General features: G+C 38.9%; 2 protein-coding genes across 14 annotated transcripts in view; one reads left to right on the top strand and one right to left on the bottom strand.

The window, feature by feature from the left end:
- Positions 1–771: 771 nt before the first annotated feature.
- On the top strand, positions 772–13,588 carry SPATA4 (spermatogenesis associated 4). Of its 5 annotated transcripts, none has more exons than XM_045055191.1 (8): positions 772–1,033; positions 1,874–2,003; positions 2,605–2,723; positions 2,829–3,049; positions 10,366–10,482; positions 11,773–11,862; positions 12,179–12,245; positions 13,362–13,588. In XM_045055191.1, exons 1-7 carry the CDS (start codon positions 816–818, stop codon positions 12,199–12,201), a joined length of 918 nt encoding a protein of 305 aa, XP_044911126.1. In that variant the 5' UTR covers positions 772–815; the 3' UTR covers positions 12,202–12,245; positions 13,362–13,588. The 5 variants fall into 5 exon arrangements, with proteins under 5 accessions (XP_044911126.1, XP_006930608.1, XP_011279670.1 ...); XM_045055192.1 differs by having other exon boundaries at positions 773–1,033; positions 11,785–11,862; XM_006930546.5 differs by lacking the exon at positions 12,179–12,245 and having other exon boundaries at positions 11,785–11,862.
- A 2,896-nt stretch (positions 13,589–16,484) lies between these two features.
- The window catches only part of WDR17 (WD repeat domain 17), a 107,797-nt gene continuing 104,599 nt past the window's right edge, over positions 16,485–19,682 (bottom strand). For all 9 annotated transcript variants that reach the window (XM_023252308.2, XM_023252307.2, XM_019828217.3 and 6 more), the window contains one exon: positions 16,485–18,555. In XM_023252308.2, the coding sequence (XP_023108076.2) occupies positions 18,436–18,555 (120 nt within the window). In that variant the 3' untranslated portion in view covers positions 16,485–18,435. The remainder of the gene's footprint in view (positions 18,556–19,682) is intronic.

Here is a 19,682-nt window from a genome sequence, read left to right as displayed (position 1 = left end):
GAGCGACCCAGGCGTCCCATGGTTTGCTTTATTAATAAATCTCTATATGAATAAACATGCCACAAACCATTATATAGCTTCACTATCAAACTCTATCCCATATTTTATCTTGCATAATATGTATCTACATGCCACACTGGTGTTTTTTTGCAAAACTTTTTGAAGGATTTTAACAAATCTGTTGCGTATTTAGTTTATAACTGTCGATGCTACACTTTTTTCCCCTCTGCATTGTTCACTGATAAATCCCAAGTAACTAGGTCAGTGCCTGGCACATACTAGGGACTCAAATAATTGTTGAATGAATGAATCATCTATACCAGGGCATCCTTGTGAAATGGGAAAACTTACAAATTTTTATAAACAACGTAATAATTAAGGAAAGGGGTTAAGTCTGTAGATATTAGACATTTATTCACTTTAATTTCGAAAATTTTTTCTTTGGCGTTTTGAAGCAAATACTCCACCATTTCCGATTTCTAAACAAAAACTGACCTTGTCTTCTGGAAGCTTCTCCCATCCTCAAAATGTTTGACCGACAATAGGCCTTTGGCTGGGCTGAATCCACAATATCTAAAAAGTAAATTTGGAAGGACGAAGGGTTGGGAGAAGACAGGCTAACTACAACCAAGATTGGGGCCAGGAATCGCCCCAGACCAGAGCGTGAGCTCTGCAAACTGGGGAGCGCGCGAGGCCCAACAACCGCCCCCGCCCAAGCCCCGCCCACCTACGGGCCCCGCCCAGCCGCGCTGAGACCCCGCCCCCACGAGGCCCCGCCCCGCCGCGGATGCTGCCATAGAAACCCAGAAAGCGACATGGCTGCTGCCGGCCTGGGAAGAAGGCTTTTGACACTGCCGGCGGCAGCTCTACCCAAGTCACCGTCACTTTCGCTACAGGCAGCAGCTCCCATCCGAGGGAAGCCTAAGAAATATCTGGTCTATCCGCATCCACCGAAGAGCTCCCGCCTGTCCCCGTCGGTTCTGCGCTGGCTCCAGGGCCTGGATCTCACCTTCTTTCCTAGGAACGTCAACAGGTGCAGGAGCAAGCCGCCTAGACGGGGCCTGAGCACCCCGGGGACCCGCCGACCACTCGGCTGCCCCGCCTGCCCCGCCGCGGCACTGGGCGCAGACGGCCTACTCCCCGGGTTTAGGTTTCAGACCCCGACCCCCACCCGCTCAGCGCGCGGTGCGCGCGCGCGCACACACACACCCCTTCTTTTAGGGAGCGGGCCTGGAAAATACATGATGAAGCACTCACTTATTCATTTACCCATTCAATCATCACATTTTAGATTTAAGCTAATATAGAATGCCTTGGTGACTACAAAAAAATACTGATAGTCAAGGCTCTTTCTTTAGAGACACTGGACATTAATAATCGTGGGGATCAGTTTATCCTCTGGATGGCATCTAGTTTTTCCAATCAGGGACTGGAAAAAAGTTGCTGCTGAACTGCAGCCACCCTGAACGTAAAGGGCGGTTAATATCTGCTCTAGGAATGCGAACTAATTTCCATAAATATGAAGACGATGACTTTTTTGCAGACTCTGGTTTACTAATTTCAATATTCCTTAATAGAGACATGCCTGAAATTTTCCATGTGCATCGGAATCACCTAGGGATCTTGTTAAAATGAAGATTCAATACAAATTAATAGTTTGGGTTCATAAAAAGAACACGAAAGCTTTTAGTGTGTATCTAATCTTATTAAAATTCTATTCCATAGCAGGTCTTCCTTAGAGCAATGATCCAACAAAACTAATTTTATAAGTTATTTGCTGTCAGTGTGGAATATTAAATTGGTGTTAATTGATTATAAAACAAACTGTAAAAGTAACCACATTGTATTTCATTTCTTTAATATTATGGATCAGGGATTTTTCAAATGGCTTCCTGATTGCAGAAATATTCACTATATATTACCCCAGGGACCTTAAATTGTCATCCTTTGAAAATGGAACTTCTTTGAAAGTCAAGTTGGATAACTGGGCACAGTTGGAGAAGGTAAATTAGCAGTCATCGACTTTAAGAAGTTTGTGGGTTTTTTTTTTTTAATTTTTTTTTTCAACGTTTATTTATTTTTGGGGGGACAGAGAGAGACAGAGCATGAACGGGCGAGGGGCAGAGAGAGAGGGAGACACAGAATCGGAAACAGGCTCCAGGCTCCGAGCCATCAGCCCAAAGCCTGACGCGGGGCTCCAACTCAGGGACCGCGAGATCGTGACCTGGCTGAAGTCGGACGCTTAACCGACTGCGCCACCCAGGCGCCCCTAAGAAGTTTGTGTTTTAAATGGTGTACTCCTGATGTCGTGGATATCTACACACACGTGCGTGTGGCTGTGCCACGAAGCTGGAAGCTTGTTTCCGTGTATTAAAATGAATGTTATTAAAGTTTCTCAGGAGTCACTTACGAAACTCATTTCAAATTGGAGTAGGATAGAACGGTTGCTTTTCTTGCTGAACGATATTTTTTAATAATTAACATGTTAAAATTAAAAACTATTAGTTGAGAGACAAAAAAAAAGGGGGTTAAGGTGAATACAAAGTAAATGAAGATTTTTACGTAGCTTCTTATAATGAAAATACCTTCTTTCTACTATTAAAGTTCCTGGCAAGAAAAAGACTTAAATTACCTAAAGAGCTAATCCATGGAACAATTCATTGCAAAGCTGGAGTACCTGAAATACTAATACAAGAGGTTTATACTTTGCTAACGCATCGAGAGTAAGTCATTTGGAATCTTCTAGCGATACAACTTAAAATGAAAATTTGATAATATAAATCTCATTACTAAAATATGGCTTGTCAACAATATTCTTTTCTTTCCAGAATTAAAAGTATCCAGGATGACCTCGTGAATTTCACAGACTACAGTTACCAGATGCGTCTGCCCCTGGTTCCTAGCTCCACAGCTTCCAAGTCGATTAAAGATAACATTAGGTCATCAGAGATAAAAAGCAATCCCAACACGCTCAGCAATGAACTTAAAGTAGAGTTCCTCTTCCTTTTACAAATGTTGCAAAGAAAATTAAGGAGAAAATTGAATCCCAGTAAGTTTTCCTTGGAAATAGTCAACTGAATTCTTCCCAACGTAGTGAGGCTATGCTTGAGTACAGATGAAAGAAAGGTTGACCACTGTCTGTCCCAACTCTACTTTTTCTATCCCTGGTTTAAAGGGAAAGTGGTTCTCTTATGCTTAGCAGTGGAATGATTTATCATCACTGGAGTGGTTTACGGCATATTTTTTTAAATGAAAGCATAGGTTAACTTAGTATATTAACACTTTCTTTTTAGAAAAGAGTGACTATGTTCACATAAAATTCTGTGGGAAGTAAGTTCAAATATCAAGTTACTAACGAGGATGAGAATATTTCAGACTTCATCAGGATGTAAGTACTTTAGGAAAAGCCTGGATTACCATGATTTGCTCTAGATGATTTCCAGACCATGGTCATGGTTGTCCTGTAGTAGCCTCGGTATGTAGACTGGGTACGTAAGGTAAGGCAGATGGAGGCAACCCACGGCAATCTTCCAGAGAGATCACTGAAATAATTCTCAAAGCATCCAAAGCATTTGCCATCAGAGTCCCAACAAATGACAAACAAAATAAGTGAACTTTCTTTCTTTCATTGTGGTTGCTTTACTAACACTTAACTTAGGACACCATTGGTCTCAGAATTCTATAGTCCTTGATTCCAGACATTTAGTGACTTCATCATGACCGTGGCACTAAAACCATTCAAGAATGAGGCAGCTGTAGGTCAGTAGGATTTCTCCCTCATTGGAACCCCCACTTTCTGAAGAAAAGAGCCATTTTCTAAGGAGAGCAGTAACTGTAACTTCCCCTCACAATGTGAGTTGGATATTTTGGTTTTCTTCCTGTGGCTCTGTTCATCTTCCACTGCCTATCATTTTTTGTTTCTCTTCGTTATTTGCTCTTACTCATGAATTTGTGAGTAGAAAAGAACTGAGGTCATTAATCCTGTTGTGGAATTATATAGTCAAATTCTTTTGTAGGTTTTTAAACACTAATTCTGCTGTGATTCATGCATGCATATAATGTAGATGTACAACTTTAAAAAGACAATGAATAAATATTTGTGTATCACTGCATAATCTATGACGTGGAACATCACCCATAGCTTTATATTCTCCTGGTGTCCTGCTCTTACCGCCTTCTTCATACTTGCCTCTGAGAGTAACCACTGTCCTGCAGCCTTTGTCATTGCCTTGATTTCAAAAAGTTTGTTTATGCGCACTTCATTCATATGTATTTCTTAATTGAGAAGATTTTATCAAACTCTGTACTAGGTAGAATGTCTCCCATGTTGTTCATGCCCCAATCCCTGGAACCTGTGAATACGTTGTATTACATGGCAAAAGAGGCTTTGCAGAAGTCACAGACCTCGAAATAGGGAGTTTATGCTGGATTATTCAGGCGGATCCAGTCTAATCACATGAGCCCTTAAAAGCTGAGATCGTTCTCCAAGTGGACTCAGAGGAGTGCAGCAGAAGCAGGAACGATTTGAAGTGTGGGAGGGCCTCAACCTGCCACTGCCACAGAGGCCACCTGGAGAGCACAAGGTGAGGGCATGGCCTCAAACAACTCTCAGGGACAGCCAGCAACAAGACAGATTTTGGACCTAGAATTGCAAGAAGCCAAATTCTGCCAAAAACATGAATAAGCATGGGAGAGGATTCATCCCCAGAGCTTCCAGAAGGAATGTGGCCCTGCTAACATCTCGATTTCAGCCTGGTGAGCCTCTAAAAAGAAGCCCATAGACTTCTGTACTGTGAGAGTAAAGATGGCTATTGTTCATAAGCCACCAACTTTATGGTAATTTGTTATGGCAGAAATGAAAAACAAATACAAACTTCATAATTAATACTGTTGGCATCATGAGGTTATAAAAATATTCTCCTATCCTTACCTTGACTAAGGTTTAGCCTTTCCATTTTTAAAAAATTTTGATTCCAGTTAACACAACGTTCTATCAGTTTCAGGTGTACGATTTAGTGATTGCTTCCATACAATGCCCAGTGCTCATCCCAAGTGCATCCTTAATCCCCATCACCTATTTCCCCATCCTCCACCCACCTCCCTTCTGGTGACCATCTGTTTGTAGTTAGGAGTCTCTTAGTTGTTTTGTCTTTTCTTCCCCTTTGCTCATTTTTTTTGTTTTTTAAATTCCACATATGAGTGAAATCATATAGTATTTATTTGCCTTTCTCTGGGTGACTTATTTTGCTTAGCATTGTACTATCGAGCTCCATCCATGTTGCAAACGGTAGGATTTCGTTCTTTCTTATGGCTGAATAACTCATTGTATGTATGTATATATAGATATATATGTATATATACGTTATGTTTATATACATATAAACATACACACCATATCGTCTTTATCCATTCATCCATAGATGGATGCTTTGGCTGCTTCCATCATTTGGCTATTGTAAATAATGCTGCTATAAACATCGGGGTGATGTATCCCTTTGAATTAGTATTTTTGTAGTCCTTGGGTAAATATCTAGTAGTGCAATTACTGGATTGTAGGGCAGTTCTACTTCTCACCTTTTGAGGAACCTCCATATCATTTTCCAGAGTGACTGCACCAGTTTGCGTTTCCACCAACGGTGCAAAAGGGTTCCTTTTTCTCCACATCCTCACCACCACTTGTTGTTTCTTGTGTTTTTTATTTTAGCCATTCTGACTAAAGGTGTGAGGTGGTATCTCATTGTAGTTTTGATTTGCATTTCTCTGGTGACGAGTGCTATTGAGCATCTTTTCATGTGTCCGTTGGCCATCTGGATGTCTTCTTTGAAGAAACATCTGTTCGTGTCTCTGCTCATTTTTTAATTGGATTGTTTTTTGGGTGTTGAGTTGTATCAGTTCCTTATATATTTTGAATACTACTAACCCTTTACTGGATGTGTCATTTGCAAATATCCTCTCTCATTCAGCAGGCTGCCTTTTAGTTTTGTGGACTGTTTCCTTTGCTGTGCAGAAGCTTTTAATTTTGATGTAGTCCAAAGAGTTTTTGTTTTTATTTCCCTTGCCTCAGGAGACATACCTAGAAAAATGTTGCTATGTTAGCCTTTCATTTAAAATAATTTTTCAACTTTACTGAGGTATAAGTGACAAATAGAAATTACATATATTTAAGGTGTAAAACTTGGTGTTTCGATTTACATATACATTGTTCAATGATCACTGCAATCAAACATATCCATGCTCAGAGCGCCTGGGTGGCTCAATCAGTTGAGCGTTTGACTTTGGCTCAGGCCATGATCTCACGGTTCCTGAGTTCAAGCTCTGAATTGGGCTGGCTGCTGTCAGTGCAGAGGCCGCTTTGGATCCTCTGTCTCCCCTCGCTCTGCCCCTCCCCTGCTCAGGCTCTCTCGCTCTCAAAAATAAACATTAAAATAAAATATCCATCTCCTCACAAGGTTGCCATTTTCTTTCTTCCCTTTTCTTTTTTCCTTGCTTGCTTGCTCTGTGCAGTGAGTACACTTGAGGTCTACCCTCTTAGCAAATTTCGGGTACACAATACACTATTAGATGCAGTCACCATGCCACACGTTAGACCTGCAGAACTTACCCATCCTGCATAACTGAGACTTTGCACCTCTGATCTGCATCTCCTCACGTGCCCCTCCACCCCATCCCTAGAAATTACCATTTCACTCTCTGCTTCGAAGAGCCTGTTTTACATTCCACATAGAAGTGGAAATGCAGTATTTGTTTTTCCATGTCCGGCTTAATTCTCTTAGCATAACGTGCTCTAGTTTTATCTGTATTGTTGCAAATGATAAATTTTCCTTTTCATTTATTATTTATTCATTTTGAGAAAGAGACTGTGCCAGCGGGCAGGGGCAGAGGGAGGGGGAGAGAGAGAATCCCAAACAGGCTCCTCACTAACCATGAACCGTGAGATCATAACCTGAGCCCAAACCAAGAGTTGGAAGCTTAACAGACTGAGCCATCCAGGCACCCCCCAAATTTCCTTCTTTTTAAAGGCGGATTAATATTCCATTTTGAGTGTGTGCATGTGTGTATGTATACATGTACATATTCTCTATACGGTCATCCATTTTTGGACATTTAGGTTGTTTCTGTATCTTTGGCTAATGTATTGCTGCAGTGAACATGGGGATGCAGATATTTCTCTGAGATACTGATTCTGTTTCCTTGGGACATATACCTAGAAGCGGGATTGCTGAATCATACAGTAGTTAATTTGGGAGAGAATCTCCATATTGCTTCCATGATGGCTGTGTCAATTTACATTCCAGCAACAGTGTAGAAGGGTTCTCTTTTCTCTCACATCCTCATGAACACTTCTTATCTTTTGTCTTTTTGGATAACAGCCATTTTGACAGATGTATGATGATATATTATTGTGGTTTTGGTTGCATGTCCCTGATTATTGGTCATCATTAGTGATGTCGGGCACCTTTCATACACCTGCTTGCCATTTGTATTTGAGAAACATCTACTTAGGTCCTTTGCCCCATTTTTAATTGGGTTATTTGCTTTGTTCAGTATTGAGTTGTATGAATTCCTTATACGTTTTGGATATTACTTCCTTATAAAGTATTAAACACTGATGAAGGAAAGAAGACACAGGTAAATGGAAAGACATCCCATGTTCATGGATTAGAAGAATTAATATTGTTAAAATGCCCATACTACCAAATTGATCCATAGAGTCAATGCAAGCTCGCAAAACTGAATGGCAGTCTTTACAGAAATAGAAAAAACAATCCTGACTTCACATGGAATCACAAAAGAACCTGAAAACCCAAAGCAATTCTCTGAAAGAACAAAGCTGGAAGCATCACACTTCCTGATTTCAAACTATATTAAAACAATAAGGTACTGGCATAAAAAACAGCCATGTAAACCAATGAAACAGAACAGTGAGCCCAGAAATAAATCCATGCATTTACAATCACCTGATCTTGAATAAGGATGCCAAGAACACACAATAGGGAAAGGACAATCTATCTCCTCAATAATCATGCTGAGAAAACTGGATATCCACTTGAAGAATCTCACACCCCAAATCAAACCCAAATGGATTAAAAAACTTAAACATGAGACCTGAAACCATATAACTGCCAGAAGAAAACACAGAGAAAAAGCTTCTCGGTATTGGCAATGAATTTTTGGAAATGACATCCAAAACACAGGCAACAGAAGCAAAAATAAATACATGGGGTTGTATCAAACTAAAGTGCTTCCTGCATAGCAAAGGAAACAAGAGTGAAAAGGGAACTATAAAATGGGGAAAAAATGTTTGCAAAGCATGTACCTGATAAGGGGTTAGTCTCTTTCAAGATCTTAATTTAAAAAAAAAAAAAAGATCTTAATTTGTCTGCAACTAAAATGGAGAACCAATGGTCTCAGAACCATTTTTTGAATAGTCTGTTCTTTCCCCACTGATTTGTAGTATCCTTATGTCTCAAACTTTCCAAGTTTCTGTGTGTATCTGGGCCTGTTTCCTATATATATATATCCTAGCTGATTTTGTCTAAATGTGTGCAACTTCATCACCCGTACGATCTTAGTTACTATGGCTTTATAGCAAGTGTTGGCACTTGGTAAACAAGTCCTGCCATTTTTCCCTCTTTGAAGTATCCTGTTGCACGGACCTATTTATTTCATTCACCGTGACTTTTACTGTTAGGAATTCAGTAGTACTGCCTACTGCTATATTTGCATTCACGTCTATCGTGGTGTTTTGTGCTCTTTATTCTTTTTCCGTTTCTTGTTATTGTTTCACCTATCTTTTCTTCTTTTGCAATGATTGGATTGAATTTTTTGTAAAGACTGTCTCCCCCCACCCCCCAAACTGACTTGGAAAATTTTAAATTTCTACTCTTTGTAGTGCCATTCTAGAAATTTTACCATGCAGACTTATCCTCGTCTAAAATTAATGTCTTTACTCTTTCTCCAACTATAAGGACCCTACCACACTGACGGCTCCTTGTCAGCCCCTTACCGCACTTCAGCATTTTAGTTTTGTCAAGTTACCTTATTTCTAACACCATAAATCAGATACGATTATTTTTCATACAGAATGTTTGCTTATATTTAGTCTATCTCACCATCACTGTCACTCACTGGTTCTCATTGGGATTTCTAGAGCCAAACACAAGTATTCTATTTAATCTTCTAATTAAAAGTCCATCTTTGCACAAAGTTAACCTGTATCTCTCTTGTCCTCCCGTGAGCACACTTTCTCTTTAGCCATGGATCACCTCAACCTTTCAGATTCTGCAATAGTATTCTGTTATCACCCATCTTGATCTTTGAGGCCGCTGATTTGAAGCTCAAAGTCATGAACTGTGATAATTATAGTTCTGAGGATGCTGCTGACCAGAGCTGTATTTAGCATGAACAGGGTCTGGCTGATAAGTAGAAATAACCTTAGACTCTTCTTCAAGCTGCAGAGGAGCAGTAAGTGATCTTTAGAAGCCCAGGGAAGTTGATATCCAAGTGTGATAGATAGAATTATAGAACTAGTTAATGAGAGATAGGGGAAATGAAGAGATAATTTTAAGTCACTATTTTTAAAGCATAAATAGGTTTACAAAACAGATACTGCATGTTGTTCATATGAAATATAAATAATATTTAAGAAATCATTTAACCTGTGATGACAGAAGTCAATACAGTATTTTCTTTTTAGGATACTGTGTAGGAGAGACAAGCAGGGGACTTGGGGGGTACTTACTAGTAATACATGATCTCTTGACCTGGGTGATGGCTACCCCAAGTGTATTCATTCCAAAAATTCATCAAGCTGTAAACACATAATTTGTTTACTTTTCTGTATACATATTATTACTGAATAAAAACTTATCAAAAAAACTAAGAACATAAAGATAGTCTTTAAAATAACGGGTTTTTTTGAAATAACTTTTTTAAAGCCACTATCTTGTGCATCAAAGATGTGAAAAATGTGGGGAGAAGGTTAATAATCTTCATATTCACACCACTCTTAAGAATATGATAAAACAGATGTCTAAAGAATTTGCCTAATTTTTAAATTACAGTGTCTTGGGCGCCTGGGTGGCGCAGTCGGTTAAGCGTCCGACTTCAGCCAGGTCACGATCTCGCGGTCCGTGGGTTCGAGCCCCGCGTCAGGCTCTGGGCGGATGGCTCGGAGCCTGGAGCCTGTTTCCGATTCTGTGTCTCCCTCTCTCTCTCTGCCCCTCCCCCGTTCATGCTCTGTCTCTCTCTGTCCCAAAAATAAATAAACGTTGAAAAAAAAATTAAAAAAAAATAAATGACAGTGTCTTATTCTGGCCCTGGCCGTAGTGATTTTCTAACAGTTTTTGTGTTCCTATTTCATAGAATGGTTTGAGGTCAAACCAACAGTGGGAGAACTTACTCTTGACCACCTTCTGACCCATGGCTCTCGGTGCAAATATAATTCCATGATTTCAAGGGAAAGAGTTGCTCCTGTTTTACGTGAGTCTTTGTTACTGTGGTTTTATTCTTAACTTTTTACCTGTGAACTGAACCTTTTGCTGCTACTTGGTTCCTTAGAATTTTTTTAAACAGTGAAAATGTTGGTCTAGGCATTCAGTCTAAAACTGTGTATTAGGCTGGTGTCGGCATGCTCTGGGTAGGTGGAGGGGCCACACAGTCTGCTGAGTGCCGGTCACATTGGGGAGGTTTCCAAGCCAGGTTCCCCCCACCCCACCCCAACTAAAGGACCCACTTCAGCTCTGATGTATCTTTAAAGAGGTGGGTCTGAAACAGGTGAAGGCCAGTGCAGAGCTCAAAGCTCAATTCTCTACCAGCAGGTAAGGAATCAGCCCTAAGGCAGATACGGATTCTTGCATACTTGTATTACAACAAGCCCCTAGTTTAAATCCTGGGAGTTCAGAAAGTGTTCATAGCATAGCAATCTAGAGCCCATAAGCCAAAATCAGTCTCACACCCTGTTTTTGTAGAGCCTGCAAGTTAAGAATGGCTTTCACATTTTTAAATGGTTCAAACAGTGTATCAGAAGAAAAATGGTATTTTCTGATGCACGAACATTGTATGAAGTTCAAATTCCTATGTTCATAAAGTTGTACTGGAACACAGCCAGGACCGTTCCGCATGCCATGTCTATGGGCTGCTTTTACGCGACAAAAGCAGGGCCGAGTCGCTGCCCACAAAGTAGGTTCTAGATTTAGTGAATAAAAACAGATATAACCAATAAAACCAATAATTACGGGGACATGTTGAGGACATACTTTCATTGAAAATTATTCATTGCTCATCTGAAATTCGAACTTAACTGAGTGTCCATGTTTTGTTTTTACTGTCAGGGCTCTGATGGAAAATATTAGGGGACCTGTCCTACAAGGCAGGATTCCTAAAATGTTAAGGGTTTCACGGGGGGTGGGGGACACAGGCCTTTGTTTATACAGGGTCTGGAAAAGCAATGTTAACAGATTCCTCCTTTTAAACTTGTGATTTCTCAGAGCCTTTAATATGCTAATACTCATTGTAGACAGTGAAGAGGAGAGGTACCCAGGGAAGTGTTTTCCAAACTCTATTTGATCACACATCACTCTTAATTTGGTTTTGTTTTGCTAATGGCCTGGTAGAACTACCATTTCTAAGAGCACACTTTGTAATATCTAGACATTAGAACAGTCCCTTAAAAGGTCTAACTCATATGCTTGAGGCATGGTACTCAGCATGACTCAACTCGACAGAAGTGAATAATGACGTTTCTATGGAAAAAAAAATAAGTATCCATAGTTTCACCTTCAGATTCTGGGAACACATCCTCTCCTTCAACCTGCCTCAACCTTCTTCCAGCACTGACGCCTGCAGGGAGAGCTCCAGCAGGTAGAAGCTGTGGCTCCAGGGCAGAGGCTGGGGGGCTGGGGTGGGGGGGAGTGGTGCTCTGTTGGTTCCCTTGCTTGCCTCTTTCCCCTGATGACTACTTGGACCTGCCTGGGGGTGGGAAAGCACAGGACCACTTGCTTCGGGACCTGCAATGAGAAGGCGGGAAGAGGAATGAGATGTTGCAAGGCCTCCTTCCTGCATCAGAAACAGATGCAAAGTGTCCATATATATGTGTGTGTGTGTGTGTGTGTGTGTGTACACACAATGATGGCTACTGATACTTGAATAGCTGAAGAACATTCCTTTATCTTTCCAGAAACATTTCAAGGTCACAAATGAGGTTTTAGAAAAATAATGCTCTCATTTCGGATCACAACTCCAAGGCGAGTGGAGTCCTGCTTTTACGACTGTAATGACGTAGCAACTGCCGCACGTGACTTCTCCCCCATTTTATTCTCTCCATGCTCTTCCACGAGTCCCCCTCACTGCAGTGGGCTTCCTCCATCCTTTTCAAAGTGGGTGATGGGCTAAGCAAGACACCACCAGGACAGATCAGGATGGGAAGAAACATGCTTTTCTCTCTCTACTTCTCTCAATCCTATTCCAGAAACTTGGATCCTCTTAGTCTGGGCATAACGGAAATTAATGAATGGTGTGCAGCTCACTTTGGTAATTACATGGATGAGAGCTGTTTTGCTGGATTTTATTTTTTCCAAATTAATTCAAGGGATTCCATCTCAGTTGTTTCTACTGAAAGAGCAGAGTGTTTAGGTCAGGTCAGCTAACATAATCGGAGCGAGCGGAAGGAGGGGAGCAGAGCTAGGCCGCAGGTAAAACAGGATCCTATTTCACCATCTCAGACTGCGCGGCAAGTAACGGCACCAAATCCACAGGCTGTTCACCTCAAAAGCTTCTAATTCTCAAAGAGGGTGGCAAAAATTAATTGTAAGATAGGTTGTTGCCTTTGTTTTCTCGTTAACACTGAAGTCCCTCCCTATGTTTACCTAAACCTAGCATCTAGTGAACTCGTGGGCCGAGGGAGAATACAGTTCTTAGCTGCCACTGGTCCCTCACATGAGAACTGAGCGACCTGGAAGGTCAGCCAGTTTGGACGCTTCATTGCAATCAGAGTTCCAGAAACTAAACTGCGAATTGTGTGTATTTGCCAAATCTCAGCACTGTTAGAATCGAGGCCTCAGCTGCTTTCTGAAACAACATCTAAAAATAGTTGAGTCATATTCAGTATCAGATACACCGAACTAAGCCCCGGGTATTTTAGGCACTGCTAATGGCTTTTGGAAGTGGGGGGCATTCCGATTTTTTATTTACGGCCACTACACTGCGTGCTTTAAATATTCTACTTACCAGGCACGTAGATGAACCTGTGTTCAGACTGTCGCTGATCCTTGTGCAAGTTCCGTATGTTAGAAACACTGATCATCGCGCAAATGTTTAATAACCACAGACTGATTTTAATGTTGTTTATTTAAATATGCCAGGAAATACAGGTACTGTTGGCAATCCACTTAGAAGAATTCATGTCAAACAAGCTGGAAAATATTCTTTTGAATCTGCTATGAACCCTATCACGAACACAAAAAAGTAACCTTGAAAAGCACGTGTCCAATGGCTTTGAAGATGTAATGCAGCGTCTCCTGCCATCCTAGAGGCTCTAATCACCTGGTTGTGGGTATATAAGTAAATTAAAGCGATGTCTTATCCATAATTGGGCTCAAAACGTGTTGTTGTTTTTTTTTTTTTTCAATTCAACAACCACGTATTAAAACACCTGTGCCAGGTACTGCTGAAAACGCAAAATCAACAGAGAAGGGGCAAAAATCATTTTAAAAGGTACAGTTAAACATAATTCACCGTGACAGGTAAAAGTTTTCTCTCATCAATTCTGTAGCAATGGTGGATCTGCTTTGTTATGTTTTCCTCATCAGAAATGAAAAGAGCAACCACTTTGCCTGATATATATCTACACATCACATGCACTCAGAAAGAATGCATTCCGAACGGTGATTATCACACATTGGCCCGGAAAGAATACTGCCCACTCCCATAAACAGCTAGACTTAAAAACATTTTTAAAAAACAGGCACCGTCCTTCTTGTTGATAGGGAGTTGTGGGAGAGGAAAAATTGTGCCTCACTTGGAATTTGGTTCTGGTGTTTAGCAAACCATTTAGCTCAACTGAAAAATTTCTACTGGTTGCTGCCACTCCCCAGAATTTTAGTGGAGGGAAACCAGAGATGGCCGATATCTTGAAAGATGGATTCTCTTTCACGCATTCTTATAATTTTACATTCACATTTGGAAAATTGTCTTCAACTGTAATTAGTCATGGTGTTACGCTCTCTCATTAACAGTCTCATCTGACTTCCAAGATGAGCATTACTAATGCTGGATCCTGAGACACACACGCCAATCTCCAGCTAAACTCTGTTCGTTGTTTTGCATTGCTGAAGGCTTGGCTTTATTAGAATTTCTATCTCCAGAGACTTCTGTGTTTAATTTCACATTTGGGGCAGGTAATATTTAGTGAAAGAAATTAAAGAGGGCCCACATGAAATAGGATGGCTTCTTGGGAGTGAGTGTACAATCTAGTTTTATCTGAGGTAAAGGGTATATAGTTTAAATGCGTACCGTAAGCAGCTACACGTTACCCATCTGTTACCTTGCATTCTTTTAAAAACGATTTTTTTTACGTTTATTTATTTTTGAGAGAGACAGAGTGCGAGCAGGAGAAGGGCAGAGAGAGGGGGAGACAGAATCCGAAGCAGGCTCCAGGCTCTGAGCTGTTAATACAGAGCCCGACGCGGGGCTTGAACCCACAGACTGTGAGATCATGATCCGAGCTGAAGTCGGACACTCAACCGACTGAGCCACCCAGGCACCCCTGTTACCTTGCACTCTACTGGCACAAATCTAAAGTAGAAAATTATGAGACTAATTTTTAACCCATAAAATATAGTTCCTTAGGAAGGGGCTATAGAAGCAAGTCTTTGGAACCTCAGCTGGGGAAAAGATCCAGAGAAAAGGATTTAAATTTGGGTAGAGAGTCATACAAAATGTTTCTTTATTCTTCTCCTGACTGTATGTTCAATCCCCTGAAAAAGCTGATCACTCACCACTGCCTATGGTAAGTTCTCATGACTCCCATGGGGCCTCTGGAGAGCAGTGGAAAATACGAAATACACTGTATGCTTCATAGTGAGCAAATAAATGGAGGTAGCAGGTATGGTCAAAGTAGGTAACTTCAAGAGCTTCAGGAAGATGAGTTGTATTATTAAGAGAGGCCAACACTACAGGTGTATCTTAAGAAGGCCATTTACTTCACAAAGGATCTTTGGCAGAAGGAAGCAAGGAGCTTTTCTAGGAGCAACAGCAGCTCCTCTGGGAGCACAACCTTTTCAATCAATTGGCACAACACTCATCAGGGACCGGATGCCTCTGTGATACGCTGTTTGCATTATTAGTAAGCTTTTCCCCTTTTATGCTAATTTTGGGGTTTACTACAGTCAGTATTTCTTACAAGTTGGAGAATCATCTTCCTGAAAAGCCTAAAGAAGTGATTTTTCTAGGTTTCCAAGTAAAGTAATAACACAGATGAACAGCTCAGCCCTTCACACCTCTGATGATTCTGGCCCAGCGTTTATGGAGAGACCGTGTTCTCTCAATGGCATATGTGGGGACAAGGCTGATGCTCATTTTAGCGGTTAACTCTGTCATATCTGGTTTTAACTGCAGTGTTTCCTGAAATTTAGGGGACCTGAAATACGTACATACAGACATACAAATCTCGATAACTACATGCCATATCATAGCACTGTCATACGGCTAATTAAATTTACCAGAAGAGTACTTTTTTCAATTATTTAGGAATAAATGTTTCAAAGATATAGTGCAATAAGCACTTATTAAGAGTTGACCATAAAGATATCTTCTGTATTACTGCTACACTAAATCTAAACCCAAAATTTTATAAACAATTAGGGACGCTTTTACTATATTCAGAATGCCTTTTGACTTAAGACCAAAAAAGTGTCAATTTTCCTATTTTAAGGACAACAAAATACAAGTCATTGCTTTAATGCAACCATGTTCCTGAACACCTCTGGATGATTTCATGGAAAAATCTATATGTGTGTGTATACATATACATATATACATATATGTATACACAGACATATATGTATACACACATATATGTCAATTTTGATTGACATAAAAATCATATTTCCCAAGACGGAACTCATTTTGATGTTGCAATTTTGTTAACCACCTGGTACTTTCTATAGACAAAATATTTTTCCAATGCTTTCAAAACCATTATCTAAGGAGACTTCTTTCCTAAAAGCATATGTAATCTTGCAAAATAATTTGCCCATGATATCAATAATATAGACATCTTCTTATAGTAAAATAAGCTAATATTATTTGTTTGGGTTTTCATGCATATGAAATGTAACAATGGAAAACCTTTTATAAATTTAAAAAATTGCTTTGTTTTTCATATTAAGGCACAATAGATGCAGACTGGCATGGTCAAATGACATAATTCTATGAAGAATTAATAGTTACAATTAATACTAAGGTACAGAACATTATAGAAGTCAAAGAGTAAAAAAATTATATTTGAATCAATTCAATTTAGATTTTAGACACAAATTTGGTTCCTCCTCTATTATGTTCATGTGCTAAAGAGTTATATTTTTTCAGTTTGTACATAAAATATCATTTTCCCGCATTCATTTAAAATACAGAAGAAGGAAATAATTGTTTATCTGTGTATAACTTAAACTCAATGGTATCTTTTCTTTCAAAGTAGTTAAAGCACAGAAGATAGGCTTCTTAATCTATTTTAAAACAAAGAGAATTATAGTAGGATTTCAACTGCCATTTTTAAGTGTATTTTACTACATATATGCTAATGAAAAATTCTCCCACCTAAAAAAATTTGAGTTACACATATAACCAAGGATTTAAAAAAATACTTCTCACTATCAATGAGTCACATATATTCTCTTCTACAGTGTTAATTAAATCTTTTTAATAAAATAGAATTTAGGCCTTCTAATGTCTTTTTGAGGAGTTAGAAGTGGTTAATGCAATAGAGAGTACATAATATATATCTTATTTTCTGTTTTAGAAGTGGGTTTAAGAAAATTTTTTAAATACTTTCAATGCAACAGGTTTAAATATAATAAAAAACCACAATTATTCTATTTATATAAGCTCACTCTTTAGACAAAAACATCTATATTATGAATCCTATGAAACAGCTCGAGTACCAAAGTATTATTGTTCCTAGTCATACATTAATTTCATAGACCTCAAAATCAGAATTCTAATACAATTGAAATACTGGTAGTCATGCCTCAGATTTTTTAAAAAATAGTTTTATTATTATTATTATTATTTTTTTTAATATTTAGAGAGAAAAAGAGAGTGAGAAGGGGAAGGGAAGGGTAGGGGAGAGGCAGGGGGAATATTATGCAGGTTCCACATCCAGCGCTGAGTTGGACACGGAACCGAACATAGAGTCTGAAGTGGGGCCCGATCTCACAACCGTGAGATCATGACCTGAGTCAAAATCAAGAGTTGGACGCCTAACCGACGGAGCCACCCAGGTGCCCCAATAGTTTTACTCTTTTAATAAATATTTTAAAAACTTGAATTTATAATATACCCCAAATTTTAACTAATATCCTATTTACTCATAGAAATTTGAAACTAAATTTATCAAATAAATGTTATAGAAAGTTAATATAAATCAATTAGAGATTACTGTAAATATTAAATGCATAATCAAAACTAATATCCATACATATCAAATATCTTTTAAAATAGTCAATTATCATCAAATGTAAATTCTCAGACCAATTTAACTGCATTTGTGTTTTTCATGCGTCAATTTCTGTTATGCCTACATAACCTAGTCCTTTATACTTGCACATTTAATTTCAGTTAAAAAATTTGGTAATGCCTTCTTTTTTTAAAAAATAAAACTCGTAAGTATTTTGACTATGTATCCATTTATTGACACGCAGTAAGCTCGTAACTGGAAACTTTTTATTAAATATGAACTAAAACTAGTGGTTTACTATATATTTTACAGAGGACAATATAGGTGTTTGTTAACTTGAAGATCAGTCTTACATACCTCAGTTACATGTTGATATTCCAATATTCCTTAAGTACTTACTACATGTCAAGCACTATTCTATCTGTTGTGTTATTTTATATGTTTCAAAGTTTCAAAAATATAGTCTTTTGGTACCTTTTACCCTTTCTGAAACTTTAATATGCTCTTTTATATTTTTCGGTCTTTTATAACTTAAATATTATCTTTCTCCCAAATATGGCTACTCTATTTTATAAAGAATACACCTATTTTTCCTTGAAATTACGTAACTATTTTATTTTTTGAAGTTGATGAATTAAGTCAACTGTTATTCCCACCTCCCCTTCTCCCCTCAACCTTTGGTCGTGCACAACAAAAGTTAAGGTAATATTAACCCACAAAAGGTCTTTTTTAAAAAACAGTTAAACATGGAGAAAAACCTGTCAAAATGGGTTGAGTCGTATTCCAGTCCCTAAAGGTGAGAATGGGTTCACCTTTGCCCACATCAAAGCGTCATTCAATGAGATAGTAGATTTCCCGTCTTCAAGGAAAAATACAGGGCCCTGCACACAGAATTGAGGAGAGAGACGATGAGATTATAAATGTGTAACATGCTTTTCAACTTCCAGAAACAGAATCACTCTGATAAAAAACTACTGGCAATATTTAGGCATTGCTAATGGGAATTTTTAAAATATGAGAAAATCTGATTTTTTTGAATTGCTACAAATACCCCTAAACTTTAAAATATCTTAATATGCCCTGATGTCTTTCACAAGAGAATTTAGTTTTATAACTTAAGTTCTTTGAATACAGCAGTGCTACCAATAACGACAGGTAGTGCTAATCTGTTAATAAAAGTAAACATTTTATAAAGGCATACACGCCTAGCATAGACTTAAATATACTTTATTTTAATCAGATGGCCTGCATCAATACAGCTGGGGAAATTATTCAGACCAGAAGCTCTGAACCTGCTCTCTAGAAGACAAAGAACATGTTGCTGTAGATGTGTCTACATAATTTAAAATCATGTCAATCATACGATTTACTAGCATATTTATAATTTAGCTATGTCAGTTACTTTGCATGTCAAGGATAGTTCTGAAGCACCAAATGCAAAGAAAGCTTTCAGTCTGTTTCTCCTAGCTCTCAGAAGGAAAAGCATGATTTAAAAAAACACAAATTGGAATAAAAACTTATCTCCTCAATTATCTTCTAAAGTTACCAGATTTTTTATCACAATTTCAAATGGTACAGCTTGTTGTTAGTAAATTATTCAAGACACTGGAAAATCCATCACGTGAAATAGAGAGCTTCCTACTCTCAAGTACCTACCTACTCTCAAGTACCCCTCAAGTACCTACCTACAGGCACTTGAAATTTCATAGTTCTAACCAGAATATTACTTTTCTGTTGAAACAGAAGTATCCTGGGAGAGGAGCACCCCATCTCCATTAGTCATCTGCACTTCAGTGTGTGTAAGATAATTAGTAGGTCTTTTCCTAATGCAGGTTTGGGTGCGGAGAGGTTAGGCAGCCTATGTGTTGGGCCACGTGGCTACTGCAGATGGAGAAGAAGATCTTGAAGGTATCAGGACAAATGGCACAGGGAGGGCCGCGACTAGCGCTGAAGATAAACTCTAAATATTGCATGATCTTTTTGCTCTTAATTATAAGTTACTGAATGT

This window comes from Felis catus, chromosome B1, assembly GCF_018350175.1.
Source record: "Felis catus isolate Fca126 chromosome B1, F.catus_Fca126_mat1.0, whole genome shotgun sequence".
Lineage (NCBI taxonomy): Eukaryota > Metazoa > Chordata > Mammalia > Carnivora > Felidae > Felis > Felis catus.
Note: the sequence above shows the minus strand (reverse complement) of the source record. Positions and strands in the feature narration are given on the sequence as shown.

What these genes read in the sequence shown, in the direction of transcription:
- SPATA4 (XM_011281368.4), top strand. Translation starts at nt 816, where the DNA reads ATGGCTGCTGCCGGCCTGGGAAGAAGGCTTTTGACACTGCCGGCGGCA. An exon ending in AAGGAGAAAATTGAATCCCA is followed by an intron (nt 3,050 to 10,365) that starts GTAAGTTTTCCT and finishes CCTATTTCATAG; the next exon opens with AATGGTTTGAGGTCAAACCA. An exon ending in AAGAGTTGCTCCTGTTTTAC is followed by an intron (nt 10,483 to 11,772) that starts GTGAGTCTTTGT and finishes AAGTATCCATAG; the next exon opens with TTTCACCTTCAGATTCTGGG.